The sequence below is a fragment of the Rhinoderma darwinii genome, chromosome 7, assembly GCF_050947455.1.
Source record: "Rhinoderma darwinii isolate aRhiDar2 chromosome 7, aRhiDar2.hap1, whole genome shotgun sequence".
Lineage (NCBI taxonomy): Eukaryota > Metazoa > Chordata > Amphibia > Anura > Rhinodermatidae > Rhinoderma > Rhinoderma darwinii.
The window spans coordinates 121127198-121146656 of NC_134693.1; the positions used below are offsets into that span (position 1 = coordinate 121127198).

Consider the following 19459-nt stretch of genomic DNA (forward strand, 5'->3'; position numbering starts at 1 on the left):
TATTAGATTAAAAAAATTATTGCTGTTCAATGGTAGGCATTCACTTAAAGACTCTGCGTAAACCATCTATATCACATGCATCTTCATAAAAATAAGAGCATTCTGTTTCTTAAAAGTCATCAAATTGGATTTTTTCAAATCACTGTGAAAAATATAGCAAAGCACGCAATGAAAGAAGTGAAGAATAATACAATTCCTTTGTGCTTTTTAGGATAAGTACTATGTATACACTGCAGCAAGTCACAGCTAAGATGAGAGACACTCGACCAAAGGGATTATTTCTTAAGTAAGAATATAAAGAAAATGGAAATACAATAACATTGGTGATGGCCCCATATGCTGAAACCTGCAGTGCTTGAACTGAAGGAGTAGGAGAATGTACATTATATTAATAAGTGTAATTATATGGCGCCACTGTATGCGCGGTGTCTAAAAATAACACAATAAAGACGTGTACAATGGGAGTGACAAGTATAATAGTACAACATCATTATGATTAAGAAAAGCTGGATGGGAGTCAATTAGTATGTATATATATGGGAGGGAAAAATACCAAATAGATTTAAAGTTAAAGATTTGAGAAGATCAATTTTAGAAGAATTTGGAAAAAAAATTAAAAATATTTCCTTATAATGCACAAAGTATTTTTTTTAAGCTACTGTCAGATGAAAACGGAGATGGCACCATGCTTTTAGCACTCAATTATATATAGCCATATCCTATGCGTGCACGGAAAGCAAGAGAAATATCAGATGTCTTTACTCACCCATAGCTGAAAAATCCCCATTAAAAAGAGGACACATAAAATAAACAGACAAATATTATTAGGATACAATGATCTACTACATCTGTACAGTCTGAAAATATAATATATGACAATTTGATTCAATAATTTAATTAAGGGAATTATAAATACCATGAGTATGATTGCCAGTAAGCAAAATAAAGCATGGAAGAATAGATAAAAGCTTCCCAGCAATACAGGCATCTTAGATCTTAGGCTAGGACTATGGGTAGGGCATCACAGCATCTTGAAGTCCATCCTTTACAACATTAATATTACCATAAAAAGTTATGCAACTATGTTGCAATTCTTGCAATCAGCAAGGAAACATTGACATCCTTTGATTTTATGTTGACCAAAAATAACTGTGGAACCGGTCATCTTTGCAATAATTTTTTTTTATTAAAAAGAGGCAACTTGGCAATAAGTCTTTATTAAAAATCTCCTATCTTGTTATGTCTACAGCTTCCATGTAGATCCATGTGTCTCCATGGTAACAGACTACTGACAAACCCTGTGTAGTCACACTCCCTTCCATAATCTTGTCAATAAGGAGACAAATGTAAGAGAGTATGTTATACTGCAGGGTCTACCCAGGTTTTGTTTGTAGTCTGTTACCATGGAAACACAGATCTGAATAGGAGCTGCACATACAAAGTGTTAGGATATTTGAAATGAACCACAGAAAAAAAGTGGGACATATAATAAGATTAAAAACACAAAAAATGGCCATACTCACAAATTGGGCAGGTATAATCCCAACAGGACGCAGCCAGGTCAAAAATGCTGCTGAAGGAAAGTGCTCAGGTGTGTTAAATAATAATAGCTACTCCCACTAGCCTTGAGGGGAGTGGCGTGCATGGGATATGTAGTAAAAAGTAAATGAATAGTGTATAATGTGCAAGTAGTAATAATATGTGTGAAATATAGGGGGGCAGTACTGAGTATAGTGAGTGGTGAATAAAGTATAAAATATAGGGGGCAGTACTAAACGTTCCTGACCCTTTTAGTACTGCCCCCTATATTTTACATTTACTTTTTACTACATATCCCATGCACCATACGCCACTCCCCTCAAGGCTAGTGGGAGTGGCTATTATTATTTAACACACCTTTGCACTTTCCTTCAGCAGCATTTTTGACCTGGCTGCGTCCTGTTGGGATTATACCTGCCCAATTTGTGAGTATGGCCATTTTTTGTGTTTTTAATATTTGAAATGAAGACTATTTGAAAAAAGTTACTTAAAAGTTACTACTTTTTTTATTGTAGATGCACTGCCGAGATAAAAATGTAATTATGGATTCCGGATCTGTGCAGTGTGAATCCGTAATATGCCACCCAAAGAAGGCTATGGGCCAAGACTGTACAGCTGTATGCCTCCGACTTCATATGGAAGCATATGGACATATATTCTGTCGAATTCTGTATGAATGCATCAAAATATATTGTGGCATGTTCCATCAGATGCAATTTTACAAAGGTCTTCTCCCCTAGAAGCACTGCTCCTATGGAAGTATGTAGTGGAATACAGAGGCACCATATGACGGCACACAGATTGCTTACAATACAGAACTGCAGGGTCTCCATTTGTCCCTGTACATTCCCTGTGTGCACAGCTTTTTCCCGGACATAGACATAATGGCAATGTTGCATGGTACCTTTGGCCAAATGGGCCTTTCCTGAAACAGAAAGTCAATAGAAATGTAGGGCAACTGTCCCTATTATCAAATGCAGAAAGACAGTCACCAAAAGGTTGCCGTTGGAAATTACTTCATAGCTGCTGCTTTGAGCAACTAAATATACCAAAACAGATATCCCATCATTAGCTACAGCCGAGAACCTCTTAGGGATCAGAGAGAACTGATTAAAATGAGTGGACCCCATCAGAATTTATTTAATATCAAGGGTCACCCTTTCGTGCCATTTTTTTCCTGCCAGTGGAGCTGCAGGGAAAAAACTTGAGCATTAAAATTGTGGCTGCCCTACAGCTAACTGCTGACTATGGAGCACCCAGCAATGAAACCCCAACATGTCTGATAGAGAACCTCAAAACCCGACAACTACATCCAAATATATAAAGTAGTTTATTCAGAGAGAATATTTTTAATTTCACTCTTGTAATGTTTCATTTCAACAACCTGGAATCAAATGCTTAATGGAGAAAAGGGGGGGGGGGGATCACATAAAAAAAACAAAAACGTAAGACTTCATCCTAAGTATATATTCCGTTTTCTTTCTTGTGACAGATATTGGCTTTGGAATTTGAAAATACCTTATGTGTTAATGGTCTCTTGTGGCCTTTGGTGTTTTCACTTTCAATAGAATAGATGCTATAAAAATTTATCACGGCAATTGTGAAGGGACCAGACAGATTATAACGTAGCTGATAGCCAAGTTTACCCCGCTAACACATCATATACTGAGGTGCTAAACTCGCACTATTCACACCTATAGGGACAAGTTATGTAATGTACTTCCTCTTGACCTCACCGTATTATTGCAAAGGGAGTTTCTTGTATTTCAAGTGAAGATGAGGAAAGGAAAAATAGCAATATAACAGAAAAAATAGAAAAAATTAGGAGTAAAAAAATAAAACAATTGGTGTCTGCAGTGTTAACTGTAGAACTGCTGTCAGCTGTATCTGTGTACCTCATGTACACATTATTGGCGACTCCATATAGACTGGGATGCTATAGAACACGCTTCCACTGACCTTTTTCAAAGTTGTAATGTGTCATTTATCGATCATGGATTCTACATGGTCTCTGGTGACGTGGTTGTCACACCGTACTGCAAAAATCTTGATTAAAAATATATATTTTTAATCACAACAGAGAAGGCCATTCAACTTCTAAAGTTGACTTTTTCTATGGCAGCCTGCAGAAATAAACTAACTTTAGCACCTTTAGCTTTGAGAGGAAATTTTTAGCCAAAACTTAAGACTAAGGGTATACGTGTAATGACAATCACTTCTTAAACAACTGTAGATGTATATTGGTTATGGTGCAGCCTAAAATGTTGTGTCTAACCTGCATATTTCTTGTCTTTTTCCTTCCCTATGCTACTTTTTATAGAGTGGGTGGGATATTCCTGGTGTGATGCTTTGATGAGCTGTGCTGTCTGCTCTGCGTCAAGAAAACGTGCCCCCTTTTTCTCGTCCCCTTTCACAGCATCAGCCTCAAACAAAGGCGTAGGCAAAGAATGCACCTCCTCCCTCTCCCCTCTCACAGCATGAGTCTCATACACTGAAGGAGAGATACTGCTACAGCTTCCCCAACTTCCCTCTCTAAAATTTACTGCATTGGATGCTTTGAAAACTGAGGAGGTTTCTGGCAAATTTACAGAGAGCGAAAGGGGAACTACAGGCTGCTGAAGGATAAGGAAGATGCCACTTTCTTTTGATAAAGTTTCTTATAATAAAATGTACTACTGATTTATGCAAAACAAGTTATGATTATAGGTACACTTTAAGCTTTGTTCCTAAAGAATCTATATAAATCAGACATCGGACCTCATTATCTATGATCATTTCTGAAAAATGAGGGAGGAACTAGAGATGAATATCAGAGTTGTTAAAACCCTTGGTAAGTTTTATCGATGGGTTTATTATTATTATTATTATTATTTATTTTTTTTTATAAAACCAGACAGAACAAATAGTTTAGTCTTGCACTACTTAAATTCCTTTATTCTGTCTCCTGATGGTCTGGAGTCTGACAAGATTGGAGTGAAGTAAAATTTTAAACCAGAATTTTCAGGACCAGCAAATAATTCCTGGTCAGTGGTGGGAAGTTTTGAGAAACGGGGCTAGACATAATCTGAACAGCAGGAGTCAGATAAACAGATATCAGATTAAACTGAAGAAAGCGTGGAAGGAAGACATACCTTTCTAGCTCAGCTATTTGTTTGTCTTTGTCATTTTTCTCATTTTCCACCTCCTTCAGAATCTGCAGGAGCCTGTCCACCTCCGCCTGGGCTTTGCTGCACTCCTCTCTGTAGTAAGAAACCTCTTTATCCAGTTGTTTGAGTCGATCGTTCATCTCCGGGTTCATCCTTGCTTCCTCTTCAGCCTCATGAGCCTTAAAAGAGCATAAAAAAAAGTTTTAGCCTTGAATGCAGTTGGAAAATATAGTTACGGAAAAACAAATATGTTGTACCTAAAAATGCAGTACCTAAATGTTAAAGCATGCACTGCTGTGGGGCATTGTGGGAAATGTAGTGTTTGTGATCATAATTGTGTAGTAGTCTAATGTAGAACTACAACTATGTCCCATGATGCAATGCATTAACACAATTACATTACTAAGATGAACTGATGGGGAGGTGTGTCTGTCAACATTTTGCTGTCGGTTTAAAATAAGCAACCAAAATACGTACAGCTCGGGTTGGGAATAGAAATTAAGGCCTGATCACAAAGTTACTAAACATAATATACAGGGGTGTACCTATAGGTGGTAAAGTGGTAGCAGTCACACCCAGGCCATGGTACCTGAGGGGGCCAAAAGGCCCTTTTGTATTATAAATGGCACATGGTGAGTGGGGTCCTGTTTTACTTTTGCATTGGAGCTCAGGAGCTAAAAGTTAAGCCACTGATGGTATATGAAGTGACATTACACTCAATAGTGGAGTCATTGTCATAACTTTTGTCAATTGTTATAACCTTTCATGTACGACTATTATTAATATCGTTACATGGCTCCCCATTGTGTTCTCCATTTATATAATTGTTGCACCCTTTCCATTAACCATAGACCTTGTCTAAGATGATGGTGTGAGTGTGTAGCATGTCCATATATATGTGGCGTTTAGAGTTTAGCGCAGACATTGATGAACTTTACAAAACAATTTCTCTTATTCCATAGGACATATGATCATGTTAACATGTCAACAAACACTGCACAAAGAACATGGTAAAACAGGGAGAGCACGAAAGAGACAACTCATGCACCAGAACAGACATGATTCAATGACTATGTAAAATGAATATATTACAAGGCAGAACATATTCTTCGCCCATTGTGTACTCACATAATCACAAAGAAATGATACCCCCTGCTTCTCATTACGCCCCACGGGTGTCTTCATAAAGAGCAGGCAAAGAAGAGAGAACAAGGCAAGAGCAAGCAATGACTAATCTAAAATGCCAGTAAACTGCATGCAATGCAAAATAAATTAAAGTAAAAAAAAAAATACCAAAACTGCAGTCAGCAGATTTGAATTCTTTGCAATAAAAATAAAAGAAAAATATTTTAATCAGAAGTAATATATTACGACACATGGTTTATCAGATGCTATCAGTTGATATCAGTCTGTATTATGCTGAAGGGGGAATTTTATGATCAACTGATATATTATAGGGATAACATCAGTGGGGATCCGAAGCTGCTGTACCCTACATCAGAATTCAGACCTTTATACCTCATGCACACGACAGTGTGCGCCGGCCGAGTCCCATCAGTGATCCGTGGAAAAATAGGACATGAGCCAGAGCGGACAGCTGCTGCAAAGAATGCCTCACTCTGTAGGACTTTGCGCAACCATGGCCACCAGTTGACTGCATACACTCTGGTAGGCTATTCGTAGGGGTGGTCCCAGATAGACAACACCTGTAATGTATTTTAGGCCGAGCTCTCCACCACTACCACACCATAAAAGCCAATAAAAGTTTGATAAAAATTTTGTGTATTTTTTTTTTAGCTGTAAACTATAAAATGTTGTTTTCTAAATTATAAGGGCTCCTGCATATAACCATATAACGGCTCGGTGATTGGGCCATATATTGAGACCTGAGGAAAGGATCGGATCCAATCCTGCTAGATCGGTAAATCCTTTTCCGCAACCTTACTACCGTATAACCCCCTAAACCCTTTAAAAAAGTATATAGGACTAGAAGGTAGGGAGATTACAAATAACGGAAAAGTAGACAGCAGGGAGACAACTGGTAGAGTGCGCAGTAAATAAAGCTGCATTAGAAATTCTCTGTTTCTACACAATACACACAGAGAATTTCCCTTTAAAATTAAATCTTTTAACTATAAAAGCCCTTTTACACCGGCCGTTAATTGGCCGGTGCTGCGAGCGCCGATCAACGAGACATCGTTTGCACCTGTCACACGGAGATATGGATAAGGGCGAGTGGTCGTCACTCTGATCGGTCGTCCCCATACGTTATTATCATGTCGGCAGCGCGTCTCCCTGTTTACACAGGGAGATGTGCTGCCGACAACGATAATATTTAACTTTTTTAAAACGATACGACCAGATGATTGAAAATGTGCTCGTTCATCGGCTGATCACTGCCCTGTTTACACAGGGCAATTATCGGCAACGAGCGTTATATGAACACTTGTCTGCCCGATAATCGCCCAGTGTAAAACCCCTTTTAGTCTCGGAGTTGTTCTTGTGTGTGAAGGCCACCAAGCCATTACTGAGTTATATCTATTTATAAGACTGACAACCAATATGGCTGTCAGTGAATCTTGCACAGGGATAGTCAAAAAGCTTTCCTAGACTCTGCTTGATGGAACATCTGCCTAGTTATGCAGCAATACATTCCATTCAGTATCCCGCTGTATAATCAGTTTGATTTGTCAGTTTTGAGTCTAAGAAAGCTGTGTGTGAACGGCTGGGGGAGCTGTAAAGGTGGGCATATCGGTGGTCACCCAGATTTCCCAGAATCATGCAGGACTTAGGTACAGCCAAACAACATTTTTAAGAACTTGACCAACATGAAGGCTATACCCACCTTCACAACCACATTTTTTTTATTGCTCCAATGCAAGATAAGATAATAAACAAAACTAATAAATAATTTCCTATTTTGTGTCTACAGCTCCAATACAGATTTATGCAACTCCATGGTAATGGTCTACAAATAAACTCTTTGTAGTCTGATCATGCAGTCATATGTCAAATAAATAGCAAAAAGTAGGGGACAGATAGAAGAGAGTGTGACTACAGGATCAGATTATACATGGTTTGCAAGAAAAGATAGTAAAAAATAAAAAAGAAGAGGTAGAACACAAAATAACGATCCATTTATTCACCCATTGCAATTTTTTAGCTTATTGTGGAGCCCCTCTCACGTTTGAGTTAGTAGTCTAACATGGAGACACATCGATCTCCATAGAAGCTGTAAACACAAAACGGCAGGAAATTTTTAATCAAAACATATTGGAATATTGCCTCACTGTGCATGGGGATAATAAAAAATGAACATAGCCTTGGCCATATGTGTGTGTGTGTGTGTGTGTGTGTGTGTGTGTGTGTGTGTGTGTGTGTGTGTGTGTGTGTGTGTGTATATATTTATTTACTTTTATATATATATATCCAAATATGAGGCATCACTTCAAAGTGGTGATAAAAAAATGTGGATATTTATTCACATATATGCTACGTTTCAGCCGAGCTCAATGGGTGCTTTCTCATTTTCTTTTTTTAGAGGGAAACACAACATTTTGCTTCGTTCACATCTGCGTCAGGGTTCCTAACTGACGTTCCGTTGGAGCTTCCCGTCATAGTCGACTACTATTCACTCCATCAAAACCACAGAACCCTTGCACAACTGAGACAAATGGAAACCATTTGCACCGGAGCCATCATCGTTGAAATCAATGGTGATGCAAACGGAAACCTATGGTTTTAGTTCGTTTCAGTCAGGGTTCCGTTCTGACCTTCCGTTGGAACTTCCCGTCATAGTCGACTACTATTCATTCCATCAAAACCACGGAACCCTTGCACAACTGAGACAAATGGAAACCATTTGCACCGGATCCGTCATCATTGAAATCAATCGTGATGCAAACGGAAACCTATAGTTTCCGTTTGTTTCAGTCAGGGTTCCGTTCTCACACGGAACGTCAGAACGCAAGCCTGACGCAGATGTGAACGAAGCCTTATAAAGGTATCTTCCTATGCAAAATGTATAAAGAACTAGACATTATTGTTTTGTTTTTGTTATGTAAAATAATTTTTGTAATACCCAAGTAGAGGAAGTACAACACAGTTTATTGCCTCGTCACAATAAATTCTCTTTCATCTTGATTTACCTAGTTTAATATTAAGAGAAAGCACCAACATATTAAAATTAGTTTTGTAACCTAAATCCTTTAAGGAAATAGGTTTTTATATTCCCTACTTCTAGGAGACAGGAGAGATAAAACTGGCAGATGTACAATCTGGATCTTAATTTTACAGGATACTTAACTTCCTTCGCTACATAAATAAAAACAGGTGATTTTGAGACTACTATCAAATCCAAGGAGCTATCAACCATAATAAGGGCGTTGGTTTAGACCAGACCTGATAGGTTTCTATGGTCAATGTCTTCCGTTTTTGTCTGCACTAGTTTTCCTTAGGCCCTCTATGTAGTCCACCGCTGACAAAACAATCAGATTATAAATATCTGTCAATTGTTATCAACTGTTATAACATTTTGCAGCAAGAATTTCCTTTCCTAATTACTTTCAAAAGCCAAATTTACAGAACGTGAAACAGTCCAGAACAAAACATATACAACATATTTCCACTTCCACACACATTCTACAAACAATATATTACGGTAAATTAAAAAAAATAACATGCGTGCACATTATACCAGGCAGGACCCTTCAGAATAAGATATACTTCAAATCTCTATAGTTCCAGTTTGTCAGAGCTATATTGACTAACATCAGCAAAAGCTGGGTACTATAAAAATAAATAAATGAGGAATTACATTTATTTCCATGAAAAATGTTCTTTAGCATGCTGTAATATAAAAATATTCTCCTCTAAAATGGTTTCTTCTAGGGGAGAATATGATGACACACAGTGGCACCATATGGCGGCACTCAGAGTGCTTATTGATTTGTAACATGAACCCATAGGAAGCCCGTGTACTGCCATATAGCGCCCTTATCAAAATTTTTATAGAATTTTTTCAAGTGAATATGGTCGGTTTCCTGCTCATTCAGGTAGCAGGGAGCGCCATTGTGCAGGGAAAATTTAGAAGGGGATGCAGCGCTAAATTAGTGCTGCAGCCTCTTTATTCTTAGGATCATGGTGGTCCTAGAAGTTGGACCCCCAGCGATCATACACTGATGTCATATCCGAAGAATATGCCAGCACTTTATAAAATGGGAATGACCCTTTACGGTAAAAGTCACGGTAATGAAAAATCCAAATGTTTCCCATCAACTTACTGATATGTGATCCCTTTAGAATCACTTGGAAACTAGTAGGTGGATGGATTCTAAAGTAAAATTTAGAAAACTGCATGAAATCCCCATATGCTCAGTTCCAAACTATTCTTCACAAAAGATCTCACACTTATTTATGACCATTAGTGAATGAGCATCCAGCAGGTGTGCATTGTGCAGCTAAAGCACCGTAAAGAAGATTATTCTCAGCTGGCTCCAGGAGACCAGGACCTAATACGGTTTGTACCCACAAGTGCTATACAAAGGATGGGAACCAGTTTTCATTTTGCTCTGTTTCACAGTAAGTTCTGGCTCACAGCACAACCCCTAGGGCCGTGCTGTGCAGAGCAATCTTCAGAAAAAAACACATTGAATGGGGAGACTTGCTGTGCTGTGGAGCAAAACAAAATTAAATTCTGTTTCCCTTGTGGAGACACAACATGCACATCTGATCTTCGACATACTTGCGCTCATTGTTAGAAATTGCTCGTCGTTTTGTTTTTCAGCTGGAAAACATTGGTGTGTTCTTTAAAATTAAGTCGTGCTGCAAGTTCCCACAAAATAAAGCACAACACAGACACAATATGTGGGGCTCATCAGTCACAGGTTGTTTGTGATTCAAAAAAACCAAAAAGGAACTGGAATTAATAAACCTAAAAAGCAGATGAGAACAATGAACGGGTCAAACTGGAGCCTCCGTGATGAGAAAAATATTGCAAAACGCAACACATGGACATTTATACATTGCCCGGGCAAAAACGAGGACTGCAATTTGGGCGATTGTAATTGGCATGGCTGTCCTTGGGGGTTTTATTGTAAAAACCACATGTTAGTCAGACAATGATTAAAGCTAAGCAACTGCTTATTTTAATGATCAAAAACCATGTCAGCACGGGAAAAGTAGTGACTGAGCAAAGTCCAGGAGTGCAGTGCATGCCATTAACCTGTACTTGGCCTGATGAGCCAACCCATGGCATTTGCTGACAGGACATAGCAAAACTTGTGGTAACGCTGACTAAAAATGCCAGTGGGCAGACAGATGTATTATCAATGTCTCTTTCTCAAGGGCAAAACAGTTTATTATATGTAGTAGATACAAAATATGTAACATGGCAATGCAGTGTTTTTTCAGTACAGGGAATTAGCTCGGTGGCTTCTTGAGCAGCACCCCAAATATGTTTGGGAGGTGCAGCCAGACAGATGACCGCACTGAATCTCTGCTTTGGAGGAGATCCCGAGTTTTCATTCATACTGTGGAGTAGGGCTGGTTGCAAATATTCATACATGCCCCCAGCGCTTCAGTCCTGGCTGCCAAGAAAATAAAGATGGCAGCGGGGTCGCAGTACTGAATCATGGTCTTCCTGTTAAGGGGAGGGATTGGGGCTGGCAATGGACTTTATTTATCCCTGAGGAAGTTATTCTTTAAATTCTATCTCCACACCACAAAGTTTTGGGTGCATTTTCAAGAATCTAATAAAAAATAAATACACATTACTTCCATTTCAATTATCCTCTGTTCTGTACCTGATCAAAATGTTTAATTGGCTGCACAGAATAGGATATTAAGATGGATTTTAGATGATTTAAGTGGAATACCCTTTTAATGAATTTACAGGCAGATCCACTTTAGTATTAAAGGGGTTGTTTAGAGAACCCCTTTTTAAATACAGTAGCTGACCACCGCAGATCCCGCTTTAGTTATCCCTCGGTGATCTGATGTTATTATCAGCTGTATGGGCAGAAGCTCTATGTGGCCATACATTTTCCCTGCAGCAAAAATAAAGTATTACATGGCAGACGTTCAAATGTTTGATCATGTATTACAGGCCAGGTCACCCAGTCCTCAGTTCAGTGCAATTATGCTTTGAGCTAAAGACCAGATTAGTGTGAGACAGACTGGTTGCTAAGGACACGCTTCCTGACAAACTTATTTAAAAGATTGCATCTGTGTCCATACCAACCAATCTGTCTCCAATAACTCAGCTTTTTAACTGGATCAGCAATGTGTACGAGAAAGGAAAAGCAGACCGGATACAGTGAAGCAATGCAATACATATCGCAGCCATTTTTTTAAAATAAAATAAGTACTCCACCCATGAGCATGATAAAGGTTAAATTGGTGGTGATACAATCGCTAGACTTAAACAGCCACAATAGGCATAAGTTGTATGCAGCGGCAGTCGAGCATGTGTCCTGGCCCTCTATACAACTATATGGTAGTAAAAACACTCCAATGTCCTCAGTAGGAAGGTTGGGGGACTCAGTGGTCAGACCCCTACTTCTAAAATTTCCTGTGGTTCTCTCTAATCTATCCTTTACTCTGCTGATTCAGCTATTTCTCCTTAACCAGTGGGCGGTCCTAATTGCTGATTGACAGCTATCTGTGTTCACACCCATAAAGGGAAGACTGTTAATCACTAATTAGGACCGGACTTATCCGAGAATGAGCAGAGGTTAAAATGAATATATGACAAGTTATTCTGAATCTCTTCACACAAAAATATATATAAATCTGCTGAGCACTCCCTGCTCTGTAACATGCTGCCCACAGATTGAACTACATTATCAACGTAACAGTTTCCCTTTAACCTAAAAAGCCCTTTCCAATTCTGCCGCATCCTACACTAAACTAATTTACAGATTCCATTCCACAAGGAACCTCCTCGCTGCCAATGACAACCTTCTCCCTACACCTCTGATCACCTCCTCACACTCTTGGATACAAGACTTCTCTCGTGCTTCACCACTCTCTTTTAATTCTCTCCCTCATTCCCTCTGGCACTCTCCAGCCCTCTAAACCATCAAACGATCACTAAATACGTACCTCTTTCGACAAACGTATATCCTGGCCAAAATGACATGTGGTCACTCATTTCCCTGGCCTCTCGTATCTATTCCCTATTCCTTAGAGATTGTAAACTGGTATGGGCAGGGCTCCTATCAAATGTATCTTGTAATTACTGTTTTACTTGTCTGTACCACAAAGTCCTTTATAATTGTTACAATGTGTTACTCTAATAATATGTAATAATAATATAATCATGGCTGGAATACCCCCTTTAATATTTAAAAAAAAAATATTTTAATATGTCACGCTACTGAGAATCATTGTAGTCCTAATTTATGTCCCATTCAAACCACACATATTTATTGCCAGTAAAGCTGCGGATCTTTTCAATGTTGTGATATAGCGCATGCAAAGAAGCGTAATACATCCCACATTGCCGAGGCTTAATCCCAATTACATTTATGGAAATTGAGTTAGATTCGAAGTAATTATTTTAATGACAAAAAAATCTACATATTGATTTCATCTCTAAAACCATCTGGACTTAACAAGTCATTATTGTAATTTAATAATACATAAATTTTCAGTGTAAAATGAACAAACATTAAAAGTCTGAAGAATCCTGCAGGGTATAAAATGTACTTAACTCATTCGCCACCTCTCATGCATGTTGCGGTACTGCCAAAAAGCTGAAGCTACCATACGACTGTTCCCAACATTGATACACAAATATGATGTAGACAAAGCCAGAGCATTGGTCGGCGGCCAGAGTAATGCTACGAGACAACGAGTGCGCAGCTGTATGTCGATGCAGTGCGGTACGATGGAGGTTGCATGCGGTGTTGTATTTTTTTTTTTAGAGATAGTCACTTACAGGACTGTACATCTGATTGAACAACTGCTCAGCTTGCTACGTTAAGGAAGACGGGAAGGATTGACGCACACACAAAGGGAAAAAAAGAAGGAAAGATTTAGGAAAACAGCATTAACTGGACAATCTGAGTGTGTCGGCAGAAAAGAACTTGTCATAATACGTAGCAATGTAAGTTCCTCAACATTCCACGGTACGAGCGAGAGAGTCACAGGGGACAGCCACATGTTTACCTTGGCTGCTACAAGAGAATGGTTAGAAGCTGAAATGTACGGTTTACTGTTACTTTCCCTTTCTCGAGTTAAATAACCCATGAAATCAAGTAGGCTGTCCACTTCTGATGATACATTAAGTGCTGGACTTGAGCAATGAATCATCAGAAGTGCTTTTAGTGAAGACAGCAATTTATCAAGCGACTTTTCAAAGATAGTAATAATAAAAGATTAATTAAGCACCATTGTTAAATACATGTCATTCATTTTAGAAAATGTATATCGCTGGGGGTCACAAAAAGAACAGTCTAAGGAGGAGGCCGGTTGTGAAGATCAGGAAGATCTAGTCACTGCTAACTAAGAGGATAAGTTTGTTTTCAATATTAATTTAATCTCTTATAAAAAATTACACCAAAGACAGAATGACTGTGACATACACCGCCCTCTCAAGCCCTGCACTATGCATAACACAGTATCAGTTTTGCCTAAAGTATTCCTTTAAGTTTACAAAATGTTACATATAAAGACTAACAATGTCCAGCTAAATTCTGAAACAGTCCAAATGGATGACAGTATCCCTCACTTATGAAAACTGGGACTATTAAGGCTAAAGCCTAATGCTCACGACCGTTGTGTGCCGGCCGGATCCCGTCCGTGATCCGTGGAAAGATTGGACATGTCCTATCTTTCCACGGATCGGAGAATCGGGTTAGTTTTCACGGACCTGATTCACCCGCTAAAGTGAATGGGTCCGTGAAAACTAACGGGTGCCACTCGGATGATGGGAAAAACGGCCCGAGTGCCACTCGGTCATGTTCAGCTGGACTAAGGCCAATAAAAACGGAAAGCCAAGTAGGCCAGAGACTGGTATTACTATTACCACTTCGGAGGCGACGTTTCGGTTCAAGACAGAACCAATCGAGAGCTTGAAAAAGATTCTGTCTTAAACCGAAACGTCGCTGACTTGAAGTGAATAAAGCAACCATTTTTCATCTTCATTGAAGTCCTGGTGCTGTTCCCTTGTCCTATGCTTTTTTCTACAAATTCGTGCACATGGCCTAATATTTAGCTGTGTTCAATTGAGTTTGAGTTCAATTGAGTTTGGGCTGTATATATATATATATATATATATATATATATATATCATATCCATCTATTGTTTATCTATATATTTTTTATCTAATATCTATCTAGCTTAATCTATCTCATCAAACTGTATAGGCTGTATATATCTGTCTCATGTCTATCTATCTATCTAATATCGACCAAATTTCTTTCTATCATCTAACTTATACCTAACGGTCTAGCGGCACTCTAGCCTATATCTGTCTCATATCTCTCTCTCTCTCTACCTATCTAATTTTAGGGGGATTATGTAAATTTTTTCTGAAGTCTTATATATACACATAATAATGAGAGAAAGAATATTACCCCTTGCTACCATATAATTGAAACATATCAAACTAATTTTAATATTTCAACAATTACAACCTTACATTAAGTTAACATTTAGTGATAAGACAATGCTCAAAGTCTACATCTAAGTATATTAGTCTATTATCTAAGTATATCCCCAGAAAATAATGTATTACCTTGTTTATTCGATATTTCTAACTTTAAAGAGTTAACTCCTATAGAGCCTCTCTCCCATATAATCTGTTAGGGCAATTTATCAATCGGGAGGATAATGGTATGTACTGTAGGGAAAGGAAAGTCTTCCACATTGAACTTTGTATTGTTGTACTGCCCCATAAATATGCAGGGAAAATTAATGATGCTACAAGTTTATATGGTCTGTTTACTCCATATGTTAAAGAAGTGAAGAGCTGGTGACTAACTAAGCAAACAACATTGTAATTAATGAGCGTCATTACTAGAACTGAGGCGATTTAATAGAGATCCAAGTGGTAACTCCAACGTGAACCTGTTAGGTTCAACCTCAAACACTCCCCTACTGGGATTGAAAATAAAAACTTTTAGCTCTACTAAATACTACATATGTGTCCTCATTGCCTTAACGTATCATGTGTGTGAAAAACAGTTTCCAATTTTCTAAGTGTTCGGCTCTGTGCCATGGCTTCCATTCATAATGGATCCATGATAAATATGACTTTTTCCAAATAAATTATAACTAAAGCCTGACGGATCCCAAGGCCTTCTAGTGGGATCTGTCAGGTTTCCATTAGATTCTGGTAATTTTAACTACAAGAATAGCGCTGCAGACTATGCTTTTCCTGCCATCAAAAATGCTCGAAACCTTTAAGGAAAAGGGCTGAAAGCCAGTGTGAATAGAGCCTTATATAACATGCCAGTATGAGATAAAGCAAGGCATGTTTGTAGTACTGCCAAGCCTTTATGCCTTAACTTTAATGTCAATCTGGCCAGGAGCTTAAAGGGGTTTTGAAAATCCCCAGTATAACCTGCATATGGCTAAAAATAACAAATAGGCCCATTCTCTTCAAATCACCCACTGCTCCCCGAACAATGGTCCGTTGGTACCTACCAACCACTGGCCACAGAGCCGATGTCTAATGATGGCACATCATCACTGCAGCCAGTGTTTGACTGACGGCTCTCATGCGTCCTTTTACAATGCGCCATTGCTGAGGCCTAATATTCAAAGGCCAGAAGAGGATCACAGAACGGTCTGTGCAGGGGAGACTGGGGATTTGAGAAGTAAGTATGTGACTATTTGTTATTTGTATTCATATGTAATTTATACTGAGGTCTTTCAAAACTTCAGAAAAAGCCCTTTAAGATCTTATTGATCTGAGATACGTAAACCGGTGACTAGAGAATTGCAGCCTGATAGTTTGATATAGCTGTAACGGTACTGTAGGTTCACACGGCAGCTTTATTGCAGAAATCCATGGACATGCTACAGAAAAAACTCTATTTAATGGAATGGAGTCAATTTTAAAGTCACAGATATTTTTGCAACAAACCTGCTCAGAGTGAATTTACCCCAGCCAAACGCAGGAGGGCTACAGAACATGGAGGAAGTGCAAACCTTTCCATTATACTTTTTCTCTGTATTGGTGCCACTCCTGGTTTTGGCTTTCAAGTATTGATAAAAAATACTGACCAAAATACTGTCCTGTGAAAGTGGCCTAAGACTGTGTTCATATCATGTTTTGCAAACATGCTCCTAAAGCATACGCCATATTTAGCCATAGGCCCCCATTCACCCGACGGAGGCCAAAAACAGTGTCCTTTTGACCTTCATCGGGTCAGTATACGCATTACTATATAGAAAAGAATATTCGACTATGTATTTCTATGCAGATGCATCCGGTAAAAAACGTATACCACGCGATATACTTTTTTTCTTACATGGAAGCCTACGGGTGATGTATGGCACAGTATGACTATACAGCAGAATACCTCGGAGCCTTCCAATGGAGGTATACATCGGGAAATCCTCTCGACGTAAAACCCTGATGGTAAGCTCGAACGCATTCTGAATGAATCCCAAGTTATCAGTCTGCCTCAAATGACCCAGCTGTTCAGTTTAAAGTTGTATGGCCACTGTTCTGACATCAGAAAAGAGAAAAGGTTGCTTGGCAGTGATCCCTCCATGCAGATCCTCATCTCAGTCTATGCAATCATTTTGATTTTGCTAAAAATCTGTTTTAGTAGAGAAAACTTTTTGAACTTTTTAATGCAAATTTTCTTTCAAAGTTGCCCGTCTTAATATATTACTTCATCTGCTGCAAAGGAGCAGCACAATGTGGATAGACCCCATATAGTTCCCGGCAAGGTTCTTGACATTACAGTACCTGCTCTTCTGTGGAAATGATCTGTCTGCTCTACACAACAGCTTTGTTTGCACTATAAAAACAATTGCAGCAATCAACATTTTTTTGATTAGTTTAAGTGAATATCATCCAAACGTTCAGTTTTCCAATGTGATGACAAAATTCAATCCTGAAAAAACCAGCAAGACTTTGATATGTAATTACAATCGGTTTGGGTTCAGATAAGTGTCATCGACATCGCCCTCTCTGGCCCAATACCATGCGGTTTATATACAACTTTTGTGATAGACTATTGTTTTACTTTTCCCAAGCTCCAATCACCACTACTGACAAGACTGTTGTTTCCCTGAGTTCAAAGAATGCTTTGATGCAGCTGCAGCTTTACAGAGCGCGGTAAAGGCAGTCGTTCCTGATTACACTATCCGAGAATATCCAGTCCGGTCGTATGCCAACTCATGCTACTTATAAAGACGCCCTACGTACCTTTTTCAACTGAGCTTCCAACTTACTGCATTCCTCCTTCTTCTGCTCGATTGCCATTTCGAGGGATTTCAACTTGGAGTCTCGCTTCATTCCTGATGAAGCCAGAGTAGATGCATGTTCCTTCAAATCAATTAAACTGGTCTACAGGGAAAAAAGAAATGCTTCAATAAAGTCCCCTCCTACACTTGTATCTACTCCTTTAGCAGTTCTCATAAAAGCTACAAGGATCCTGAGAAGACACTAGAGACGCGTAGATTTAATAAACTGAAAATTTTTTAAAGGGACACTGCAGACAAAACGGATAGTGTTTTATGCCTAGTGCAGGTCCTGAGGGGGCGGTACATGACACAGGGAACACAAAATAGTGAATCTCTATATCGCACCACCTCCTTACTAGGCACTAGGCTTGGTTTTGCCCAGTGTGTTCCTACACGTGAATGCTATCAGCTGCAATAAAATTGTAGTTAAGAAACGCAATACTTGAAATATTTTTTTTTTCTAAATTCTCTGCTTGCCGTCATTGAAAGAAAACTTTCTTGTTTTTTATTCAGAGACTGAAAATCATGCCGACCTACTTCTAGTTGACACAGTTTGTCTAAATGTATCAATGTAGATACGATCTATTAGTCTGTAGACCAGAACAAGTGATATTTCTGCTACATTACTATCGTGTTTTAACGAACAGGTGTCATGATACAATGTAACAAACGGAAGAAAGAGGTTAGTACGGATTTTCATCCTCTAAATGTACGCAATGTTTCCAAGCAGTGACGGTAAGAAGAGATCTTGCAACTGATAAAGAATTGAAACTAAGTAAATTATTGAATTATTACACCTTTATATTTAACGCATTGTTAAAGTACTTCCAGGGACATTGCTATTTCCAGGGCACACTTCCCTGACAAGCAGCAGTTATATGAAGCGGTCTGCCATTGAGCATGCATGGAGTAAATGTAGACCTTTCCCTGACCTTCAGCAAGAGTCAAGTATCATTAGATATAAGATTGACCCAAGGCAGCTTCCCCTGGACATTGTTACGGCATGTCAGAGAATCCAACTTAGGAGATATCAAAGCTCTTGGGACAAATTACTCTCTGCGGAGTAAAAGGAAAGAAAATTAGGAACCAAGTGAACCATTTTCTTTAGAAGAGTGATTCACATTCTTTCCATGGGTTAGGCTCACAATATGTATTTTGGACTATATTATAAATACGACTATCAGGGATTTACAAAGAGATTTTCAGAAAAACATCTAAACTTATGAGATAATCTTCATATCTAGTTCTCTTTTCCATCTTTCAACCAGAATATGTCTCATAATGGAACAAACCAAGATACAATAGGCAAAAGTGTTTGAAAAAATCTCCAGTCCGTATAAGAGTG

General features: G+C 38.7%; 1 protein-coding gene across 6 annotated transcripts in view; it reads right to left on the reverse strand.

Moving 5' to 3' along the window:
- The window catches only part of ERC2 (ELKS/RAB6-interacting/CAST family member 2), a 670240-nt gene that overhangs the window by 390388 nt on the left and 260393 nt on the right, over nucleotides 1-19459 (reverse strand). For 2 of the 6 annotated variants that reach the window (XM_075833904.1, XM_075833903.1), the window contains 4 exons: nucleotides 18077-18217; nucleotides 13627-13662; nucleotides 5814-5864; nucleotides 4671-4864 (listed from right to left, as the gene is read on the reverse strand). In XM_075833904.1, the coding sequence (XP_075690019.1) occupies nucleotides 4671-4864; nucleotides 5814-5864; nucleotides 13627-13662; nucleotides 18077-18217 (422 nt within the window). The remainder of the gene's footprint in view (nucleotides 1-4670; nucleotides 4865-5813; nucleotides 5865-13626; nucleotides 13663-18076; nucleotides 18218-19459) is intronic. The other 4 variants (XM_075833906.1, XM_075833905.1, XM_075833908.1 and 1 more) reach the window with 2 other exon arrangements.